Source organism: Athene noctua, chromosome Z (assembly GCF_965140245.1).
Source record: "Athene noctua chromosome Z, bAthNoc1.hap1.1, whole genome shotgun sequence".
In the NCBI taxonomy this organism is placed as follows: Eukaryota; Metazoa; Chordata; class Aves; order Strigiformes; family Strigidae; genus Athene; species Athene noctua.
Window position 1 is genome coordinate 89,660,864 of NC_134077.1, and position 24,368 is coordinate 89,685,231.

Sequence of the window (24,368 nt, forward strand, 5' to 3'; positions counted from 1 at the left end):
TATACCGTTATGCCAGTGAAAATTATCTCACCGAAACAGCATCTCCTTTTTACAGGTGAGGGTTGTTTTTTTCAGGTTTGGTTGGGTTTTTTCTCCCACAACCTAAGCAAATTCCTGTTATGTCATCTGTGTCCACACTGCAGTGCTCTTCTGGAGTAGCACGTCAATACCATTTGGTCAGTATTCCCACTGTAGAGAAGGTCTAAATTTGAAATCTCCTATGTGCTTTTATTTTTTAAGTTAATGACAGTTTTTAGGAATAACCTAAGCATGTGGAGAGACTGCTTTTTAAGTGGCTGCATCAACAGACAAAGAGTTACAAACCAGGTACCATAACAGAACTGATGGTGTAAGCGCTGTCATACCGATACAACATTATTTTGAAAAGCACGGTATCAAAATGAGGGTTGCTGTCTCCATATATCATTTTCCTTACCCTAAGAACACCACGCGCAAGTTGAAGGATGATCTTCTAACTCCTTTCAATTTCTAACAATCACTGTTTCAATTTATTTCATGCAGCATATGGAACAGCCATAAAATGACAATGAGATTGGTTAAATTAAACTGCTAAACTATAAAGTGAAATTATCGTTAAACCTCATGTTACTTATGCTTAAGATCCTCATATTCATGGAGATCTGTTTTTAGCATCAGTTTACATGTCTTTTATTAAGGACAGTTTGTTTTCAAATTAATGAAATAATTGTTTCCAGTGTTTTTTTCAAGATAGGAGCACTAACATAACACTACTTCGTTATTATTAAAAAGTTCGACTGCTAAAGATACAGAGCATTTTGTGCAAAATCAGTCATATCATTTGAAAACCTGTGTCTCAAAGGACCTGCCGCACACTTCTGAGTAGTAAGAAATCTTTCTGAGAAAGACTTTTACCAGTGTAATTCCCACACGCACTTTCACTGTTACACTGAAAGCTCACCTGTTAAAAAGGAAATGTTAACAAAATTTCCCGTGACCTACAGACAATATTATGAGGTCATTGATGATGCCTCTGCACTACTGTGTGTTAATAAACAGCAATTTAACAAAAAAATTAACTTATTTTCTAGTAACTTTTAGACTGTTAGATACAATCCGATTGAGAAAACCAGAAAGATTCATGAAAGGAATTTGATAATCTTATCTTGAACAGAAACAGGAGGTTTTACCAAAACTTGTGATTTATCATCTTGCATGTTCCTTCAAAGCTTATGATAACCTACAGTAACACTCACGATACAATGTATCTCTTACAATTTCCAAAATTCAGAAAAAAAAGAGATTATTACACTTCCAGGTCTCTAATGTTTATGCCGTTTCATTCTAGTCTAGCTGACCATCAGTTTATTCCTTCCAGCATGTCCATTTTCTTTCTCTCATTAAACCAACTGCATAAACAGATGAAATTCCTTTTCATATTTTATGTTCTTTACACTGGTGACCTCAACAGCAGAGGAGAAAATCAGAAAACAAAGGTGCTGCTGCTAATAATGAAAGGGTTTTTATCACCTATTTGTGTGTGTTAACATTGTTTTTTCATAGTTTGACCGTATCATTCTCTTATTCACGCTTTGTATCTAAGCTCTACTGAAAATAAAATAAGACTAGTAAAAATTAAGTTAAACATTATGTTGTAAGCAGCAACACAAAAAAGCGGCAACAAAGACAGACTACAAAAACTTTACCTCTTTAGAAAAATAATGTTAAGACAAATATGTCTTGATATTTGTTTTTAAAACCAGCAATTCTTTAAAAAATTAGTCTGAAAGTTAGGAGCTTATTGTAAAGCCAAAAGCCCTGAAGAAAATTCACTTCCTCAAATTCTTCTTATTGTGATCTTGGACTTTAAGATGTAAAACAAAGATGCAGAACCCACTTGAAGGAGTTTTCGAGCTTCTTCATATCTTTAGTTTAGCTAATTACAAAACATATCCACTGAAACTGTAAAGTAACTGTACCACTGAAACCAGAAAGGAACAGAATGGTGGTGACTTTGCTACACCTCAGCAAGAGAAACCTACCCAATAGCTTGAGCGTATGAGAACCACCAGTTCTAACCGAACCACTGCCTACCCTTAATTTCCAATGGGTTTTAAAGACTTGAGCTATTTCAGCGCACAGGATGAAAGCTTTGCCTTGATGCTATTTCAGAAGACTGGCAGTGAGACATAGGAGTCTTTCAACTCCATTGACCAAAACATGATACTGATAAATGACAGCTAAAAAAAAATAATTGTCACGTGCATTCTTATATGAAATGAATTTGAATATTTTGCAGTGCGGTCAAACATCTGATTACATCTTCTGTAGATGGATGTGACAGCTAACTACCTACCTAAGATACTGACAATACATTGGAGTAAAGGAACTGTCTATCTACTAGAACAGCCAATCTCTGAGAAAACATGTGCCGTCCAGCTAGCAACGTGATGAGAACTATTCCAAACTCAGTGATTGTGCACAAAGGCAAGGCAGGCTGAATAGGAATAAAATTACATTCCTTTCTCAGTTTAATTAATTACTGCTAAGTAACTAGTCCAGGGCGGTGAGTAGACAGATACTATTTTTACAAAGATTTCAGTAATATTATTTTAATATCTCTATAGATATTAAATTCTCAACTAAATACTAAAGTATGCATTTGTACAGCAAGCAGGTTATATTCACACAGAAGACTCAAATTATTTTTGAGAGCTGTGGTGAGTATTAGGTCCAAGTAAAATCGATAAAATTATTGATTGAATTCCTCCATTATTATCCCTAGCTTGAAAGTCTCTCAAATACTCAACCATTACTGGCATTTTGGATGGAGACACCAAGATTTTGCTAATTCTCCTGAATAACAGGAAAGTGAGGTGTTGCTGATTTCTGAAAATTCCAGAGAGGAATAGGACAAGGTTTTCTTCAAAATAAGAGAATGATAACTCATGCAGCACATCTCAAGTTTAAAAACACAGGAGCCCTTGCACACTCCAGTTCTGACAAAGGAAAATGGAATGAGACAGCAGCACTTAATATCCTGTTTGAAACTCCTCCATCCCTTTGATGTGAGGTACTGATAGCTGGAAGCATTTCTATGCAAATCAGCAAAGTTGTGATCAACAACTGGAAAATGTCATACTAACATCCTTATTGAGGTACTTTCCAGATAGTCCCATTATTCACAAGTTAAGGATCTGATTACAATTTATATTGAACAGTTATGGGACAAGATGGAACTCTATAAGCACTTACTAGTATTGACATCACCGGAGCCCTTCAAAAAAGACCTTCATCAAAGTCCCAGATGACTGAATTACTGTTAATTAGACAGAGGGTCAAGTTGAAGTTTATCAGATTGAAGTCAAATTAAGCCTTTGCAAAAAGCCTCACAAAGATATGGTCTCCAGTGTATTGCGGAGATACAATTATTAGTAAATAATGTTATTGAATTCTGAGTAGTTGATCTGCTGAAGAAGACCCAGAATACCTCACACTGTCCTACAGTCTCATAGAATCTACCATCACGTTACCATCACTAAAAGCGACCCAATCACTCAATGAAGAAAGAACTGAATTCACAAAAAAAATCAATTGCTGAAGAGATTTCATGCTTACAATCACTTTCAACTTATGCACTATAAGCTTGGTTTAAAGCTCTGTACCTTATTTTCTGCTTAGAAGTACTAAATACCAGCTGAACATTCAGCTCTGTGCATTGTTCAAAAATTAACTCTTACTAATTCTTAATCCTCCAATTAGGAAAAAAAAAAATAAATCTCAAGACTCAGTTTTGATAAACCGTAAAAGTTAAAGCGAATTATGAGGGGAAAGACAACTGGTCATCCTGATGAAATTATGAATACAACTTCATGCTTTAAAATAACCTGAGACTATTACTGCCCAAGAAACTGGCCAGCAATGACAATAGTTCTGAGAGTTCGTATTCACCTGCTTCTATAAACTGCTGTAAAAATAAAGGTAACATTCAAGTGTAATAAGAGCTCTGTTATATAATAGTGAATGAATGAACCACTTACTCCCTTAAAACTTACAAATAAAACAATTTCGCACAGATGGCCTTTCTTTTTTTCTTTTTTTTCTTTTTGTTCTTTTTTTTTTTTTTTTTTGTTATAGCACCAAACAGAATTGGTACAATACAAAAATACTGAAGGTAATTCAAGTGCTGGAAAGCATATCTGATTTGTCGTGTCACACAATTTTATAAAAGCTATTCAGTTGGAAGGCAATAAATGAGCATTCAAGTGATTTACACACTTTTGGATCATAATTTTTTACACAATGTTTTATTTTTAAAAATATATATATGCCGTATACTATTATGTTTATTCTCTGTGGTATAATAAAATCATAAATCTATCTGATGAAAAATGGATTGTATTCCAATTGTATCACCATAGCGCATAGAGCTGCTCTTATCATACCACTTACAAAGATCAATGGTAACTTGAAAATGATTTCATTCCATGCTACCTCTAATATATTAGCAATAAAAGGACTCTTTTTAATTTAAAAGTCACATCAGCTGCTGTCCATCTTCTTTTAAACTCCTCTCCATTTCTGAAACTGACATATTACAGGAGCAAAATATCACCTGGTAACTACAGGGCTACTTTCTGATTTTCCCTGTGAAAATTAGTTTAGAAAACTAGCTTAAGTGTCAATTCAGCAGAAATACAAAGCTTTTCCTGACATGCGTTGCTGTGTACCACACCCTAAAACAATTTCCTCCTCTCCTTGGATAAAATACTGTTTGGATCCTACAAAACTTATAGTGAAAGGCCCTTCTGATTTGTTGGACTATGTACCTGAGAAAGGGACAATCATCTTTCTTAAATATGACACACAGTTCCACTGTGATGATGTTAATGGAAAACGTAACACAAAACGTTAACTGATATAAAATACCATTAAAAGGAACGAACAGCTGGCCTGCTTTCCCACAGCCAAAAGTTTTCTCAACCAGCAGCATACATTTCACACACGTTAAAAATAAAGATAGTAGCGAAGCATGCATTCCAAAGATTGATCTTGATAATAACCCTTCCAACTCTCAGGCTGCCTCTGCATAATGATGACAAAATCACTTTGATTTGGTAGCTGAGGAGGTGACAACACATCTGCCAAAAATGCTGATGCTGTTTTTTCCCAGATATACAAGACCATAGCAACTCAAAACTTCAGTACCTGTAACTGTGTTATGACATCAAGTAAACTCTAAGTAAGTACCTACATTTCACTGATGTCAACAGCTGGGAAATTGTGCTATGAAACTGCACTATGCAGGGGTCCACAACAGCGTATTTCTAAGATTCTCGCTATCATTTCTACCCCAGGATTACTACTGTTGCAACTACATCTGTAAACACTAGGTTTTAAAAACAAAATGTTCAAAACGTGAGATAAGAGTAATATAAATAAGAAGTCTGAAAAAATCTCTCAGCTTGGCCATAAGCAGTATAACAATAATTCAGAGATGACCTCAATCAGTTTTCAGTGAGATACAGCAATGGTTCATCCGCGTTCTTCAAGAAGCTCTTTGGCAGGAAAAACCTCTCACAAATACAGGTCTCATTAAAACTACACAATCTTAAAACAGATGTCACGAAGGGCATTCTTGGAAATCATACAAATCTATTACATGCAGTGTTATCCAAAGGCAAGCATTTTCAAAATTTAATTATCAAATCTTTTAAGGGGAGATCGGTTTATTTGCTTACGAGCATCTTTCACCGAGCCGAGTATTTTAAAGGTACTAAAGAGTTCAGGCACGGAACACTGCCACCACTTTTCAAATAAGGCACAAAACCTCGAGCCGATTTTTTTGTAGTCATGCAGAAAATCTGCATCAACGAAGAAATCTTTCAGTACCTCCACTGTTTCTACAGCATTGATTTTTTGGAAACCAGTATGTTACAAAGAAGTGGACAGTGAAATATATTACAAAACAAATTCTGGTTAGAAAATAATCTACTGCAGCATAAGTTTTAACTGAAATAGGTAAAATAATGGCTTATATAAAAAATATTACATATATTAACTTACTTGCTTTTTCTACCTCCATAAAAAATGCTTAAAGAACATAGTTCAAATTTTGCATTTTTGTAAAATTCTGTAGCTCTTTTAGTGAATAAAAATTCTATCTCATAGCTGTAGGAAATACAACTGTCAAGGGAATACACATTTTCTTCCTCCACTATCACACCTACTGCAATAATTCCTAAGATTAAGATGATTCAACTGTTAAAAATACCATACAGAGAAAGACTGTAGCACAAAAATTATATGGCATTAAAAATTTGTTAAATGCTCAAGTGGTTAAGGCAAAACTACTACTGAAATAATTATCAGAATTTTAACCTACAACTAGAAAAGGAAGAAAAGTCATTATTTCTTCCTAAATGCAATGACTTTCATTAATATTTTGGATACAAATAAAATACTCTTTACCTAGAAGAATTCTTCTTTATTTCTTCATCAAGATCACTAAGGATTTGTTGGAACTCCAATTCCCCAGGAACGACATTCAACAAACAGTCTAAACTGGAAGAATCAAGAGAATACTCTCCTCCCCATTCCATTTTCAGAATCTGTAAATTAGACACAGAAAAGTGGTTAAATAATGAAAAAACTTCAGACTAGAAGTACCAAAACACAACATTTTGTTCCTTGGAAATACTTAAATCAATAAGGAAACCATTTATGTAGGGAATTATAAAATCAGTGTGTAACAGTAAACCTCCTGCATGCTTCTGAGTAGAATGCTACAGAGAAGGACACCTAAAAAAGAAAAGCAAAGATAAATTTCATAATATCCTGCTTTTTAAAAAAAAAAAAAAAAATCAATTTTTTTACCTTAATCGGAGTAGCAGACTTTTTTTTCTTTTTAAGATATTGAGAGAACATTCTCACTATTACAACTGGAAACTATAAAAATAAATACATTACAGAGTAAATTTATTTTCGGTGCGCTTATAATCTCTGTCCAAGGAGTAACCGCTTTCTGGAAATTAAGCACATCACTATAAATAATTACAACATAAAAATCCAAACAAAAACACTATAACCTACCAGAAAACAAGTGTCATCTTGCTATATACACATTTTACTCAACAAATGCTTTGCCAAAACACAGGTCAAATCCACTGGCCTACTCAAACTAAGACACTAAATCCCCGGAGTCTCCATAATGGAAGCAAAGAAGTAGCAGAGTTATTTTTTGCTATTTTCTGTTTTTTCTGTATTCTCTTTTTTGAGAAATAATGAAGTTGATTTTACAACCAGTGATGGCCTGCTACTGAAGTTAGATAAAAAATTATGTAAAAAGTGGAAACTTCTTAATAACCAGTATATTTCATGTCCACTATTTAGCATTTAATAATACTATTCATACTGCACTAGCAACATGAGGAACAAACGTAACTATTCAGATGCACACAATGTTTGGGCAACAAAATATAATGAATTAATAAATACACTGTTTTTTCTTACAAGCAATATTCTTTTATGAAGCAATAAAAGTGTTGGTTGGAAATTTACCCAGAGGCACTACTAGAATAATAGACTGAGAGTTTTTCTAAGTGAACAGTCTACAAGACACATGCTCCAAAAGAACATCAGATTAAGATGCAAGGTCGGGATGATAGGTGTTCGAGTGTAGACCTACAAGCAGCAGAACTGCGCATTTCTTCAGACACTACTGATTCTGGTTTTGCTCTTTCAAAACAAATTCAGAACAAATGTGAAGGTCCTTTAAAGCCTCCTATCTTGCACATCTGAATTAACAGCACAATACTACGTAATATTTTATGGATATATAATTTTCTTAAATTCTCAGAATGGAATACCCCCTTGCGAATAACAACTGAAAGACTTTCAGTTTTCGGAATGTAGCTGAAGCTGAAGTCACCCTTCTGGTTAAAAAGTCTGGATGTAAACCAAATACAACACATATTACACCGAGGGAAGATCAGTCTTTGAATATAAGATTCAAAGCATCTTAACAGATGTTACTGCAATTAAAGACACTGTAATTAAACGTAGAAGTTAAAACGCACTCTCTCAAATACTGAAATACTTGTCAGTTGCTCTGGCAAAAAAACAGTAGGCCAGTTTAGGATGGTTCTGCAACCAATGCAAAAACATTACACAGTGCTTTACAGAATTAAAGGGAACTGAAAATAGAGTTGTTCGCACGTGTATGATACTACTTGTATTTGGACATCGTCACACAAATCCATTCCCTTTTCTCTTCAGAAATACCTCAGGATTTATAAAGAATGTGATGCTAACTCCATTCAATACCTGTAACTCAAGCCCATCTTTTATTCAACCACGCCTGCAATGGCTGGTGTAAAATGTACTGTATAATAGAGACATGTAATACAAAAATAATAACAGCTTGGAATGATTCAGAGTTTTCATAAAATAGCTGCACAATCAAAATTTTATATTCATTCCTAACTCTTTTCCTTACAGGATAGCCAAAAGAAGCTTGTGTTCCTCAGAAAAATATCAGTATAGTTTACCGACCACTTACTGTTTGAAAAATTCATCATATGAAAAAAATCACCTTGTAAACATGACAGCCTAGTTTTCATGTATGCATTCCTGTAAGACTTCTATGTCATACTTCTTCAATTCACTTGTCAAAACAAGGTAATTATTCCTTTCAGTCTCGGTTTATGGGGAAAAAAAGCAACATCTGATTATTCAGTTTTCAAATATTGTTTAGATGGTCAATAGTAATTTCTTCTTATGAAAGTCTAAGAATTCTTCTAATACAAGACTATCATATGAAGAAGCAAAATACACAAATGTTTCAGAAGTAAAAAATGATTACATCAAGATATAAACTAATACAAATTGAGCAGAAATTCTACCAGTGTCAGGGCCCTGAGCACACTAATAGCCTTTAAGTGCCTGATGAGCTGGACTAGACTATCACCCCACGCCTGCCCCACTCACCTCAGCCACCGAGGTCCCTCCACTGCCATCGGGGTTATCCGCCTCCTGGCCCTCCAAGGACAGCCAGTCATTGCTGCTCCCTGAGAGCCAGGATGACACGGTCCTCCTCTGATGGCAAAAAAAAAAAAAAAAAAAAATTGTGGAGAAATAAATCCATTTTAAAAAAATTTATTATTTGTAATAGTAAGGGGGAAGAACTCTGTTTTGAAACTCCAAATAGTTTCAAAGTATTTTAGACTGTAATAACCCAGTTCTTCTACAAAGAAGATCAATTTAACACTTGTTATTATGCTGCATAAAGAGTATCATTCCATCCTATTTCTGTTTACTATTACAGTGAAATATTGTATGTTTTGACACAAATGGTCTTCAAGAACCTGCTTCAGATGCAACTCAGTGTGTCCCTATCTGTAACAGGTATAGTTCTTTTCAAAACATACTGGAGGACCATTCATCACTATTAAAATGATGTAGCTGTCAATCTTTTTGGTAGCTACTCAAGAAACTTAACCTATGTACAGCCTAGCTTAAAAAGAAAATTTTTTCAGGTCTCTCATTTTAACCCACAGTGTCAACGCAATTTATCTTCACTGTAACAATTCTCCACTTCTAAGAAGCCTAACATTGAGAATCAATTTTTGTCAAAAACAATCAGTCTTATTTGTAAAAACATTATAGAACATTCAAGTTGATACAACAGATACTTCTTGCTTTTTCAATTCATGTAGTGTTTGCCACCAAAGACCACTTTTTATTTTTTCCTTTCTCATGTTTTCTTTTTCAATGTCAATCAAAAGGAAGCAATCTTCCCATAGAAATCTGATATAAAATGACGTTTAGTTCAAATAGGAAATTTTTTCATTCTGATAAAACAATTCAATAAACCTTCATTGTGAAAACCTTCCATTACAAACATACATGGGAAATTCCGTGGGATTTCTAAGATTAATTTGTAATGTTTCTATTTAACTATAATAAGCATTTGTTCTCAGACATACGGTTCATAAAAGTTGTGTGGACCTAAAATTTGAACAGATTTTTTGTATGAGCACTTTTGCTGAATTCACACATGTACAATATACATCTGTATATATAAATATATACTTATTAATTATTAACTATTTATAGATTCATAGTCTATCATACTGTAGGTTTGCAGATAACAGACATCTCTCACTTTTGGACATAAACACTATTCTTTTTAAATATAAATTATGAGTCCTTCATTAGCTGGGTAAAACATTACTGGGTCATGTTTATAGCATACAAATCAATTCTAGCATTTTTAGAAACTTTGTAAACATTGACAGACTTATTTATTGCTAAATACTCAGTACTGTTACTCCTTTATTTCCCTATGGCACTTAAGCCAGTTAAGATCCTTGTTTTGACTTCAGTGGGTTTCAGATATCACAGGACAGCATCAACTATGGAGAATGTCAGGCAAATTTTATGTTATAATTGTACAGAACACCCAGTGGGGGAAAAAAAAATAAATATCTAAATACAGTTTTAAGCTTCAATTCGCCTGGAGTTTCCTCTGAACCAATTGCCTAAGTCTAATGGAAAATTAATCAGATGAGCTGTTAGGCCCTTTGAAAAAAAATTATAGTCTGTATGTGTTCCAAGAAAATCATAGCAGAACTAAAGCAGTAAGTGTAAAGTTAGACATGGTTTCTCAAAATGATTGATCACACTTTGTTAAACTCCCAACTAAACTTTAAACTTTCATGGGTTTGCACATGCCCTGTAAACATTTCTGCAAACCCTAGGTAACCTAGGGAGCCTCAGACAGTATACCCTTTCATACAGTTCAGATCCAGAGAGAGCTCTCTTCGAGCACTATAGCACCTACTTGAGCAAATTATAAAGTATGTTTTCAGAAAAAAAAAAAAAATAAAACAAACCAACAAGGTTTCAATAAAATCCACAGATAAACTTTTATACACACACACTACTGTGTATGAAATAATCTAAAGAAGCTATCTAAACCTAAACATAATCTACTACTTAACGCACTGGCAGATATTTAATGGAACCAACAATTTATGGGGTATCATGTTAAGTAAATGATGTATACTTCGGTAGGTCGCCTTAATTCCCAGTATTTCTAACCTGTTAAGGCCAGCATAATACAACAGATTTATTCCATAAGACTGAAAATTACCAATTCACATCTTGATTAAATGAACCCTAAATAATTTTAACATAAATGGTTTGACAAAGGTAGAGAATTGAATACCAACTTTGTGTCTAAAGCTGAAGAATAAAATTTAAAAAAAAAAAACAAACCTCTCCAATTTCATTATGGTAGTTTAGCTTCCTGATTTACTACAGAAAAAATGTTTTGGTTGTATCATAATTTCTGTTATTAACCACAACCAGCACACATGTGTAAACAAACCTCTTCAGTGGATAAAAAAATGTCAGACTGAAACAGTTTTGTTCGAATCACTGATTTCTAAATGAAGATTTGTATAAACCAAGTCTCAGTATTTTACAACTCCCCGATTCAGTCTTTAAAAAGTCATTCAAGAGTTAAAGAACACATGACCTGCCATTAATTTCATCCAGTTAATGCCAATGTACTATTTTAGTTCTTGTGTAATGAGACACTTATTTCCAAATACTTCAAATATTACCTTCAGTATATTTCAAAACAACTTTTACATAACTATTTATATTTCGAATTTAAACAATAATCTGTATGTATAAAATATTTAGAAACTATTACCTAATACATTTATTCATTTAGCAACATTTTTTCCACATATAATATTCCACACTTCAGCACAAAACGCCCTGTCTAAGTGGGATCCAAGCACCGTGGCAATCAAATTTTCTGGACTGTTACTTTACAGCCAATCTAAATATTTGAAAACTTACTTTATATGAGTTCTACCCCTAGAGCTCTCATTCCACCCATATCCAGGACAATAAAAGAAAATTGTTACCATTAGCACTACTTTAAAAAGCGGATGTCAATGTACCCGTGATTTGAAAACAGGGATATTTCAAACTGCAGCACGATAGGTGCAGAGAACTAGCCAAATCATTGAAGCTTTTTTTCTGATACTGCTTCTTATCTTACAGGAGATATCTCTTTATTGCCCTAGCATCCTTGCAAAACTAAAAGGGGATGAGAGAATTGACAAGATTTTTCATCACTCAGCTTACACTTTCAAACCATCATCTTAACAATGATTTCCTTTATCTATCTTTAGTTGCACAACTGTTCCCAGCCGCTTTACAGCACAGAAGATGTCATCTGCAATCGCACAGCAGGCAGCAACAGTGATGGCAATGGCCTGAGATAATACTATTCAACACGAAATTCCTACTGTTCTGGACTCCACATCGTCTGAATATTTAAAGTTTTTTGGGAAACCACATAGAGCTTACACAAGAAATACATTTAAAAATTGTAATTTCTTGAGCTCTACTCTGACACAATAAAAGGTTCTTACCCAATTTTCTGTGATAAAAATTGCACCACTGTTTAAAATAAAGACTGGCATAAGAAAAGGAAGAAATTAAAAATTCTGTCTATAAAAGAACATAACCCATTTTTGGTTCTGCTAATAGGCAGGTATTGAAAATTTTCTATGTAAATTTTCTGTGTAAATTTTCCAATTTACATTCCGTATTCCCCTATTTCCCATACTTTGCTGAAGCATACACAGCTTTTACAAAAAGAATACCGTATCATTCCAGTAAAAACAAACATTTAATGCACACGAAAAATAGTCTTCATGAGGGTTGTATTTACAAAATATTTTAAATGCCACAAATAACTTTGAAACAGGTTTTATTAAAAACATCTTGTAATGTTCGCCCTGCAGACTTTGTACATTTGCTGTTGTCATAAACTTATATTTAAATGTTAGTTTTATAATCAGTTATTATTCACCATACGCGTAGCGCATTTTCCTTTATATCTTTCAAAGAGAGATTTTAAGTTTCTATAATTAAATTTGTAATCGTACTGAATACAGTTTTTTTCTCCCAAATTCTACCATTATAAGAGACGGCAAATGAGAGAGTGAGAATAAGATACAACCCACAGTGGGACTGAGGAAACACAGTGCTCACTCTGGATGAAACAGAAAGCTGTGCCTTCTATCTAAAAGCTGTAATATCAGAACCGCAGTGCTCGGATCTAAGGCAGCTATGCCAGCCATTGAATCACTGATACTGTCTACAGCCCTGAAAAAGGACTGCGAAAATGCACATTTCTGACAAATAGCATATGCTATTATTTTTAATATCTGTGGGTTTTTCAAACTGTGCGGCCTAGTCCTGTTTTATAGGCATATGTACATGCAAGAATTTAAAACCAAGATCCACAAGTTCTCCCTACCGCCTCTCCCTCATTCTTTGAGTCACACAAAGTGAAATGTTGAGAATATAAAGCAAAGGAATCAGCACTGCTTTTTTAGATTTCCTGCGACACAGGACTGGTAAGAGATGTTCAAAGACACAGAAAGAATTCTCATTTACATAAACTTAATCAAACACTATTGGTCAAAGGCAGTGACTTCAAAAGAGGAACAGGCCATCTGGAGTTGCAAGGCAACTCCTGAGGAGTTATGTCAGGAGAAAGGAATAAAGCATAACGTGATTTCATAACCTTCAGGAGAGAAGAAACGGCCATTTTCTTAGTAGGTCTTCAGTGAAACAGTCCTACACCATCTTTGTCTCTCTTGTAGCTGGAACCCCACGGTGTACAACACCCAAGATTCAATAGGTATAAACATTCTTAGACGAGAAGTCCTCAAACATTAAGCATCCTACCTGTGAAAAGTCAGTGGCTTTCCCCGCTTTCTTATTAGTCTTACAGTTACAAAAAAACGTTAAGTGTGACAACAGTCTGTATGCAAGTGTGCTTTTTCTCTTTTTTTTTTTTTCCCTTTTCTGGCTTTCTTTAGTAGAGACAAATTAAAGATTCAAGATGCTTCTTCTCACATAATTCTTTTTTGTGCCTGTAGTTCTATTATATTTAAGAAGTTAAAAAATAGATAAACCTGGTGCAATGTTGTTTTCTTCAGAAGTAGTTTAAGGTCTTACAGAAGAAAAATTCAGTAACTGACTTTTCTGCCACTGCCACATACCCACAAACACAGCATAAAATCCTCTTCTGCCATTTTCCTCAATTAAGACTATATCAATCAATCTCACTGACAAATCGATATGGTTTATGAAGTATGGATTTTAAAAAATACTTTGCAATTACAAAAATAATTACCAAACAGTAGATTAAAGTAATCACTAATGCACAAACAAGAGATTCTTAATGGCTAGTTAAAAATACCAACTGTATGTTTTATCACCCCATTTTTTTTTTTAACTAACAGTGCCTAGAAAATATACAATAATTAGAATAATTTCAAAATAGTATATAATATTTGATTTATTTTCTGCAGCTACAGGAGAGGATCATAAGTATTGAGTAAATTTTTCATACTGTTATGAGAAAATGTCCAAGACCAATAATTACTTTCCCCAGAAAGACTGCATGGCATTGTGTTTTTTCCTGAAAGACAAGAATACAGGATATCTCCTAGGTGTGAGACTAACAGTGCATCTACTGCAGAATCGTCTTTCCAATTGTGGCAATAAGAGATGCTGTTTAGGGATAATATGTGAGTTTTCTCATTTTCTGTCACTTACCAACTCAGAAAGAAGAGGCAGTATTTTATAACCCCCAAATCCCTCTCAGAACTGTGCTCTCAAAAACACCTGCTACACCCTTCCTATCTTGCTTGTCATTAATGTCTAAACTGAACAGATTTATAAGGACTGTACTGAAAGAACTAATCTTGTAACACACTGGTAAAGAAGCTAACATACACCATCTTCAACTAAAAAATTTACAAATACTTACAAGCTACTTCTATACTAGACCATAAAATTCTTTTTTCTTCTTGTTTATTGGAAAAATCCTCCACCTTGACACAATACTCTTGGAGGACATTGATATTGAAAGGAAAGACATGTTCAAGACCTTTGAGGTCTTACAGTTCAGTAGATCAGATACAGATTTGTCAGAATTTTAACAGGAAACAGCGTTCCAATGAAACTATTATATTTAAAAAGAGTTACAAAAAAAGTCTGTGACCACAGCTTTTAAAAGGTAGGCTGCATTTCAGTCCCTTCACTCCCACACATTCTATTTTCTTCCATTACTTCGCAATTTAAAGCTGAGAGTTTTAAAAATGTCAATTTTATAAAAATGAAATAGAGAAACTCTCCATAGAGATGTCTCTTAAGTGGGTCCATGTTTATAGTCACAGTTCTAAAGGCTTGTTTATTAGTATAAATGTCATGGATTTTTTTTTCCCCTCCCAAATACTATTATTAAAGCTTCTTACAAAATTCTACACAGGGTCATAGCAAACATTTTACAGACAACTGTAAATGTCCATTAAATTTCCTTTTTTTTTTTTTTTTTCTAAAATCAGAAGTTTAAATTGTTTTTTCCTGGCATAACTCAACCTGTAAAGTTTCATGCCATACTGCCTAATGCTTAATACATCATTAAGACACTACAGGGTGATTCAGTCATATACTGCTTCTTATTCACCTATGGCTTTCAACTTCAAAAGCACTGTTAAGCTTCTGTTTTTCTCTCCTTGAAAAAAAGGCCATAATCATGTAACGACACTCTCCTTCCTTTTACCACGTACAGTGGACCACACCTACTGGAGTGCACACAATCTAGAACGTGTTAGGTATTTTCAAACTTGCAAGACAAGGTCTTTTTTGAATAAAAAGCATCTGCTTGCTTCCTCCATACTCCACATCCGGGAGTATGCAACGGAAACATCAAGCTGCTTAGTTCCTCACCCAAACCTTCAAAGCAGCCCATAGATCAAATCAGACTTATCTTAAGGAAGCAATTTCCATCTTTGGATTAGTAAGAAACCTTCACCACTCTTATCCAAAGTATACCAGCAAATACATGATGAAGCCCAGAAGTGACAAAGTATTTTGGCTGAGAATATTTGTTTACATACAAACTGTAAGAGGACAGCAAAGCAAGACTAAACACCCTTAAAGGCATCTGTATCACTTCCTTTCTGAAGAAGGTTTTTCACCACAACCTAAGTGACAACAGTGATGTACATCGCCTATAATAACATCTTCCTCCTCAGTGTCTATATCTTTTTCTACTTCAAAGCAAAAATATGTGGAATGTAGATTAAAAAGAAGTTATTTCTCCCTCCTTTTTATACAAAACTTCTTTACATTATATTATACATTTTATTCTATAATATATATTATAATATAAATATATATTTATATAGCACAATAAATAATAATATATATTAATACAATTAATAAATAATATATATTATGATATATTATAAATATATATATTTATATAGCGCAATAAATATGTTTTATATATAAATACATATATAATTATTTATATATTACATATATCTATATTAATTACCTTCTCACCTTCCATTCCTCTACTTCAACTTCTTCTTGTGTCCCTACTTCTCAGTCTACTTTCCAAAGAAAACAGGGCTTACGTCACTGTTGTCCATGTATCTGTCTTCCCCCACGCTGTCCCAGGCTCACCCTCTTCCCATTCTCAGCCAAGTTTTGCAAAGGGGTAGAAGACTAAGAGATAATTAAGCTATAGTAAGTTTCAGGAAAATAGTTGCACAAATGGAAAAGAAAATCTCTGTAACTGATGCTGCTGAACTTACCCAAAATTTGTAATTCAGTGTAAGAGACAAAGCCTTAAAACATTAGGTGTTCTTAATTGAAGATGCAGTCATGATGTAATGATGGAAAACAGGGAAAGTGATGACCCTAGATCCTTAAATGCCAGGGACAGGATGAGGTTGGTACTTCACAAAGACGTATGACAAGCATCGGTCCTCCTGGAGGGATCACCGTGAGACTCACAGCTGCATCTTGATGTCAGCCTGTACCTTCCGTGTAGATAATCCTTATTCTGATCTGCTCTACCTGGAGGTCTTGGGAAGCAGGGAAAGAAAGTAAGTCTCCAAGGACTTTTTGCAAAAAGGAACTGGATGGAAGCGTGAGTGAGAAATGAGCAAAACGTGACTTACAGGAAAGGTATCTCCTAGCTAGGGACTGCAGGGACTTCTAGATAATGCACATGGAAAACACCTTATCAAAAATGAGAACACAACTTTTAAAAGTTCTCCTATTGTCAAACTGCAAGAAAATGAATGGATTGTCCTGGGACAACTGAACCCCTCATAGGACGCCTGCTGTTTGAGAGATGAATCACACCTGGAATGCTTTAAGTAGGAAATACCTATGATAGGCAGAAGCAGAAAAGGCAACTTGATGGATACTCCAAGACTGTTTGGCACCATTTATACTAAACAAGTATGTGTGAAGTGGTTTTAAATACTGATGAATAACCTCTGCCACATCTAGGAGGTCTGCTTGACTTCTCTTTTTTGTTAAGGAAAACAGTGAGAAACTATCCGTGGTCCTTCAACTCCTCAGATACAGGAGCAACCTGAGCTGCGAGTTCTGTGTGAACAAACCGTACTGGAACGCAACGTGAATGACCAGTGGAGTTGGGGAGGCCTCGGCACACACAAGAGAGTGTTCGTGAACAATCATGGAAGGTATTTCCTGACATCAAACCTCTTTGAAAATGCCAGCTGCTGCACTCAGAACGGTCTGCTGACAGAAAGGACATGGACTTGCCAGAGCAGAGTCTCGAGGCAGGATTTCAGGACGTAGATTTATAAAGAAATCCAAAGGTACGGCTTCATCAGGTACTCAGAATCAGAACCCAAGTGAGCGGCACACAATGCACTAGTCAGAAAGATGCTTCTCCACTGAATCTCAGAACCATGTCACCTTCTACGTCTGTATTTCTGAGTGAGTTCTCAAACCATTTATTTGCATATTGCTGCCTCATGTTGCTTAAGAAGTCATTCAGAAACACAGGTGCAGAGGAAGGAAAAAACCAACAAAAAGTCAAGAAAACGATATGAAGATATGTGTGAATTCTTTCTGAAAATAATGAGAAAATTAAGTGCCAACACTGCAGAAGACATGAGACTCTCATGACTATGCTGTAGCTGAGAACAGCAGCATTTGATTTGACATAACTGAGAGGAACTGAAGCAATGCCAGGTGCACAGTGGCCTAAATATTAATACATAAAGTATGAGAAATAGGAGGGCATAACTGCAAAGGATACTGCCTTCTGCTAGACTGCCCGACAGGTCCCTCCTACAAGAATTCTACCTCTTTCAACCGACAATCAAAAAACAAATCTGGGTTGCTTAATAAAAAATGTTCACTCAAAGACTTCTACTATAGTCATCACTGAAGTTGGAAGATACAAGATAAATAACACAAACAAAGGAAAAGGATGATCTGCTTCAGGCCTATGTGTTCTTCTTTATAGAAATTCCTGTGCAAAGTTGGATAAATTATCAAAATAAAAATGTCGTCCTGTGACAAAGGTTGTTACTCATTTTCTATGTGCTTAAACCGAAACATAATCATGTTACATTTCTAAATATTGCCAGATGATTTACTAATACCTGGCATACAAATAAGATCTTAAAAATAATATAAAAGAGATTTTTAGATTGGGGTTGTTTGTTTTTTTTTTTTCTTTGGCTTAACTAGTGGATAGCTTTTAATTACCAAAACAGAACAATATTTCTTTTATTTTTACTGTGAAAGATGGTAATTGAAAACATTGTTTACACCTTAACTTAGATACATTCTTCAAAATAAGTTTTCCAAGATCTTTGTAATTAAGCAGTATGCAAGATGGGAAAGGGAGAATGAGGACAAGGGAGGAAAAGGGAAAGGGAGTTGAATATCCTTCTGATTTGTTCCTGTTGCTTTCACTTTTTTTCTCTTTAACAGAATTCTTAAAGCCTACTTAAAAATCACACTAAAAAGGCTGTGTTTTGTCACGTTCAATTACATTGGATGCATTATTGATTATATTGTGAATGTTTTATCTAATACTTTGCACCTCAAATTATTTTAAATATTCAACTTTTTTATCTCTTAAGAAATAATATTTGACTACCAATTTTTTAGCATTCACTTTTTTTCCTAAAAAGATAAAAGTGAGGCACTGAGTAGTTCTTTAGGTGAAGCAATTTTTCTTTAAAACTATATTACATAAAAATTAGTGCACTTCTATAAATAAAAGTTAATGCAGTAAGTCATATACATTTTGCAAATATTTTCTAAATATTCATAAGCTTTTTGTAAAAAATAAAAATTTTATAAATAAAATGTCATTGCTTTCTCTTTTCATAACCAAATGTCGCTGCACTGACAGAACTACCCAATTGCACCAGTTGTTGGCATTCCCCAGGGTTATGGAGTCTTTTAAATTACACCATGTTTTTCACTGGCCGTGTTCCTCACATCCACCTGCACCTCTACTGAATACAGCAGGCTAAATGGGCAAGCAAATCCTCAAAAGCCCAGTTTTCTTGCCTAGTGTTTTATTCTCACCTACCACAAAACACTATTCCCTAAGCTTGTGTGTTAGCCAAAGTATAGATAAGTAGGACAACACACTCCGGTTGCCATGGCATGAAAGATCTAAAGTGTGGGTGTTATAAATAGCTCATAATGAGAAACTAAGGTCAGATGTTTCTGTGCTGGACTTCTGAATACTGAGAGTCCATTCAGATGTAACCTGGGTACGGTACTTATTGGGGAAGATGTAAGAATAAAGAAAAATTAGATAAACAATAACTTTAAAGAACCATTACACAGTTTTTGGAATTATGATTACGTGAGCAAACTTACTGATAGTTCACCAATACGTACTTTGTTAAACACACAGTTACACACACGCTTTCTTACGCTTGCACACTTACACTTTCTTAAACCATGTAAGGTAAAGATCTGAAGTAATAAATTTTTGCAGCTCTGATTGTTTTTTAGATTATTTTAGATATCTGTGTTATGCTCATGTTCCAGCCAGATAACTTCTAATAGCTGACTAGAAAAAAATACAGGAGGGGGAGTTCTTAACAAACCTGTGAATTCCGTTCAAGCCACTACTGGATTTTTGTAAAATTTTGGTCTTCAGTAAAAAAATACAAAAATTTTCTTAAATATTTCTGAGCCTATGTGAGCAAATTTTCTGTTTCTTATTTTGAGACATATTTATGAAAAGTCTATTTCTGTTTGAGAACGTATATGCAGTAAAAGTAAGCGTCCGGGCTTTGCTGAAGTAGCACAACAAAGGCAGAAAGAATACATCTATTCTGAATCTCCTAGCTTGCCATACGTTGGGAAAAAAATAGATAGTGACTATCAAAAAGCAGGGCACCAAAAAAGATACGTAAATGGTTCTGAATGGGAAATTTGTTAGCTCTCAAAACACCCAGCTACTATTCCTACCTTGGAATAGCTGCTGTATGACTGAATCTCGAGATTTTTTATAGACAACCCCATACTCCTCTACTCCATCAAACTTAACTAGAATCACTGTTTAAAGAAGGAAGACAATATGATTCCACGTGTAAATTATCTGGGCTTCCTAGATCACAAAGAAGGTTGTGTCCCACAGCTTTCCAATCTGCAGGCCTATTTCAGCTTCAGAAAGCTGTGTCATAGGTCACTTTCTGAAACTGAATACTCTCAAGGACATGGAAAAAGACAGAAAAGTTTAGCTACAAAAAAGAAAAAAAAAAAAAAAGAAGTAGAAAAGACAGCTCTTGACAAACTTTACTAATACTTAACTTACTTATGTGGAAACTCAAGCTCTTTAAACTTAGCCTTCAAGCCCCAAATATTAATACAACACAGATTAGAGTATTTTTTGTGTTAGGCTTACATTTTATTATTTAAAGTTCAGCTTTTATCTGTAACCAAGATAAAATGTAAGAGTTGATAAACAGAAAGTATTTGTAGATCAAACTATTCAGGTCGTTTCCAAAACATACCATGAAATGCGGTAAGAACCTGCACAATTGGTATAAACAAGAAAACTGAGGCCTCCTCTGGGTTATGGTCCAACAGACTTCTCCCTTCAAGCTTAGTCCATTTACGGACAATAAACTCTACCCTCATTTGAAGAAACTCTTATTTATTAATACCACATACTCACTGTCATCTCTCACACAAATTCTACTGTTGATTTTGACTCAATTTTTAGACATTTATTTCTCAGATCTAACTTAAATCACCCATAGTTTCAGGCTGCTACCTCCTGACCCCTTCTTAAAATGCAAGTGAGTCATCATCATGCTTGCATCATTATAATGGACACCAGAATTGGTGCCAGAAAATAACTGTAATTCTCTCTTGGGTAACTGGTCAAAAAGTTGTAATTAGCAAATTTGGATATTATTCATACCTCTGCCTATTAACATAATTTAGTAAATCAATACAGAAATCCCTTCTTTCAGATAGCAATTTTTAGAGCTTCTCAATGTTTCAAAGAATCTCAGTTCAAAACTATTAAGAGGTTTCAGAATTTTCTCAATGTGACAGATATAGGAGTGCCTGCTATACAAATAAGAAGCAGGTCCTCTACAGTGTAAAAATAATTAGGATGGGACAGTAACATTTAGTACAGAAAAATACAAAATGCCGATGTCTAACACAACTTCATTTAAGCCAAATTTAATTTACGTGGCTTCAGAAATGTGGAAATTTATTTCACATTGACAGCCTACCAAGACGTTTTAAAAATACTGCAACTGCTCATTCAGTATAATGTCCTTCCTTTAAAAAAATGTTTCCTGCTCACACTACTTTTCTATTTCAATAAGCTTCTAACAGCTGCTATCACAAACAGGCAGGAGATTAACTTGTTACTTTAGGAAAATATAGCATTAGTTTCTAGCTCCAGTGGTTCTGGAAACAACAGCCACCACATACTATCAAAACAAATCAGTTCTTTAGATAACACACTGATTGAATTGTGCTTTATCACTCTGTGTGCTAGATTCAGCTGACCACAGTAGAGGCCCACCAAAAGCCTCCGGACACCTTTATCTCCATTTTTTAAGATGTCTTTAGGAAAATATTCCAGGCCCCTTCCCTTACATTTGCCTGAATAACCCTGTGGGTGAGGAGGGGATGGAAAGTGAACTTCTGCTAGTCACAAATACCAGCACTACATTATGATTATTTCTTTTAAAAAAAAAAAATTTAAAAAGACACACCTTTGCCACAACTGAAAGCCCTGCACTAAAAATGAATTATACAGGGAAATGTGTCTCAGCTGATAATTGAACTACACATTTCAGTAGGAACTGAAATGTTAAATTACATCTTCATAGACCAACCTATGCCGAAATGTAAGCACATGTATCACACTTGCAGTAAAAATACCACATTGTATAAATTGTGAAATGCATTTGTGTTGTTTATATTAAGAATAACTCAGTACAACCATTACGCACTGGCATGAACAAGCAATGAGGAATCTGAAATTAACTCTGGAACTATGCAAAATAATTCATGTTCACTTTTGCCAGGAGCATCTCCTCTGATCTGTGCTGTTCTGAATCTCTAAACAAACATCCTACCTTTTGTTCCTGAAAACACTGCAAATACTGAAATGCTTGGGTTTATTATTTCTCTCTCCTTCATACTAATTCCACAGACAGCCATTAGAAAATGTAGCCTGATCCAACTAACTTCCCCTTTGATGAATACTAGACACCAGGAGACAGATATGGATTCCAACAGAATAGGGATATTTTCCAAATTATGAGCATTTGGCTGAGTAAGAGAGTAAAACCTGCACATGCAGGAAGGGCAGCTCTGCCCCAACCCTAACTAATGTAGAGTAAGTCCACACAAATGGAAAAGTGAATCTTAAACATTCATCTAATTAAGTATTCTGGAATTCGTGTTATTTTTTTATTTCTGCACTTGAAAGTACTCGTGCACACAAAGCATTTAAAGAATGCCACCACACAACGATGACACAGACGTGAATATATGTAGTTGATATTTGTCACTGTTTGCCCCCAGATGCAATTCATTTATTAGGGGGAAAAAAGGAAAATCCTTCCAATTTCCTTCAAGGTGACTGTCTTCCACTTGTACACTTTAATAGCACAATTAATAGTTAACAATAGGCTGAATAATACAAAGTTATAACACAATGCTCTTTACAATGAATTAGGTCCTATCAGTAGCTGAAGGAGGTATCTGTATCTCTAAGAACCAGTAAATGCTTCGTCATGAAATGGCTGATAGCTAGCCTGCTTTCCCTCTCTCTGGGTATCCCCGCCCGTCTCCAGCTTCTTCATTATTGCTTTTTGTCAGGTGATGAAGTGCTGTGGGAACAGTGCTGTGCACTGGCACCTCCCATTCGCTATTAACCTCAGAATGCCATCTCACAACTGCGGCCTGCTCTTGGACCGATGCTTCTAGCCGCAGCAAACCCACCTCCACCATTTCAAGTACAACATAATTAATATTTCCTTGCACTGAAAAGAGACGCAAGGTCACTAAAACAGCGTAACTGCTGACAGTGCATGAGCATCCCACAGCACGGAAACACTACGAACAGCATAACCTGTGAAAACGTGTATTTTGTAACTCACCTAAACAAAACCACACAACTGCAAAGGAGGAAACAGAAACTTGTGGCATGGGTGCAAAAAAGGGGCTCAAGAAAACATGCGCAAACAGGAATATATGCAAGATTAAAGTATACAAATAAAGCAGGAAATAGGTCTGTTGGCACGAGAAGAATCCTGCAAAATAAACAGAGAAGATGCCTGGCAAAACCAGAACAAGTCCTGACCCTAAAAAATAAAATCAGTTATGCTGACAGCAAATGAGATCCTCCCGATCGCTTTCAGGAGGATGGTAAGAAGCCTAAAATACAAAGTAAAAAATTTTGGGGGAAGTTGCTTATTGGGTTCATGCTTTCCCTCATTAAGAGCTCAAGGCTGGCTGCTTCAGTAACAAAGATCATCAAGGACCCAAACCATCAATGTTAACAGTCCTGCATCAGCTTTGTGGTACTGTTTACTCACAGTTTAGGAAAGCATGTTAAGGACTAACTATTTTAATCTTGCGTGAGAATAACTGATAACAACTAAGAACTGTTTTGTTTATTAACATCAAAACAGTTAAGTATTTCTTCAAAGTGCAAAACTGGCCTGATTTATCTGTCTTCTGTACACTATCAACACAGCAATCTCTAACTCCTTAAGTGACAAATATACACAGATTTACCTTCAGCTGCAAGGTTCCCATGCTTGTGAGTAGAGTTCAATTCCTAGCTCTACTACACTACAGAGCAGACGTTGGGTAAATCACCTACTCCTATTCTTTAAATTTGATTAAAATAGGAATACTATTTTCTTCTTCCCCCTTCCTTTGTCCTATTCATATTGTGAGCTCTTCTGACTGAGAACTGTCTTTTACTATGC

At 35.0% G+C, this 24,368-nt stretch overlaps 1 protein-coding gene across 12 annotated transcripts in view; it reads right to left on the bottom strand.

Annotated features, from left to right (window-relative positions):
* The window catches only part of KIAA0825 (KIAA0825 ortholog), a 251,648-nt gene that overhangs the window by 210,499 nt on the left and 16,781 nt on the right, over positions 1-24,368 (bottom strand). For 6 of the 12 annotated variants that reach the window (XR_012635634.1, XR_012635635.1, XM_074933015.1 and 3 more), the window contains exons 1-3: positions 16,427-16,466; positions 8,968-9,075; positions 6,451-6,590 (exon numbers count right to left, since the gene is read on the bottom strand). Coding sequence is in view for 9 of the 12 variants with exons in the window: in XM_074933015.1 (XP_074789116.1) it covers positions 6,451-6,590; positions 8,968-9,075; positions 16,427-16,441 (263 nt within the window). In the remaining 3 variants the exon portion in view is untranslated. Of the gene's footprint in view, positions 1-6,450; positions 6,591-8,967; positions 9,076-16,426; positions 16,467-24,368 lie in introns of those variants that run through there. The other 6 variants (XM_074933017.1, XM_074933020.1, XM_074933018.1 and 3 more) reach the window with 3 other exon arrangements.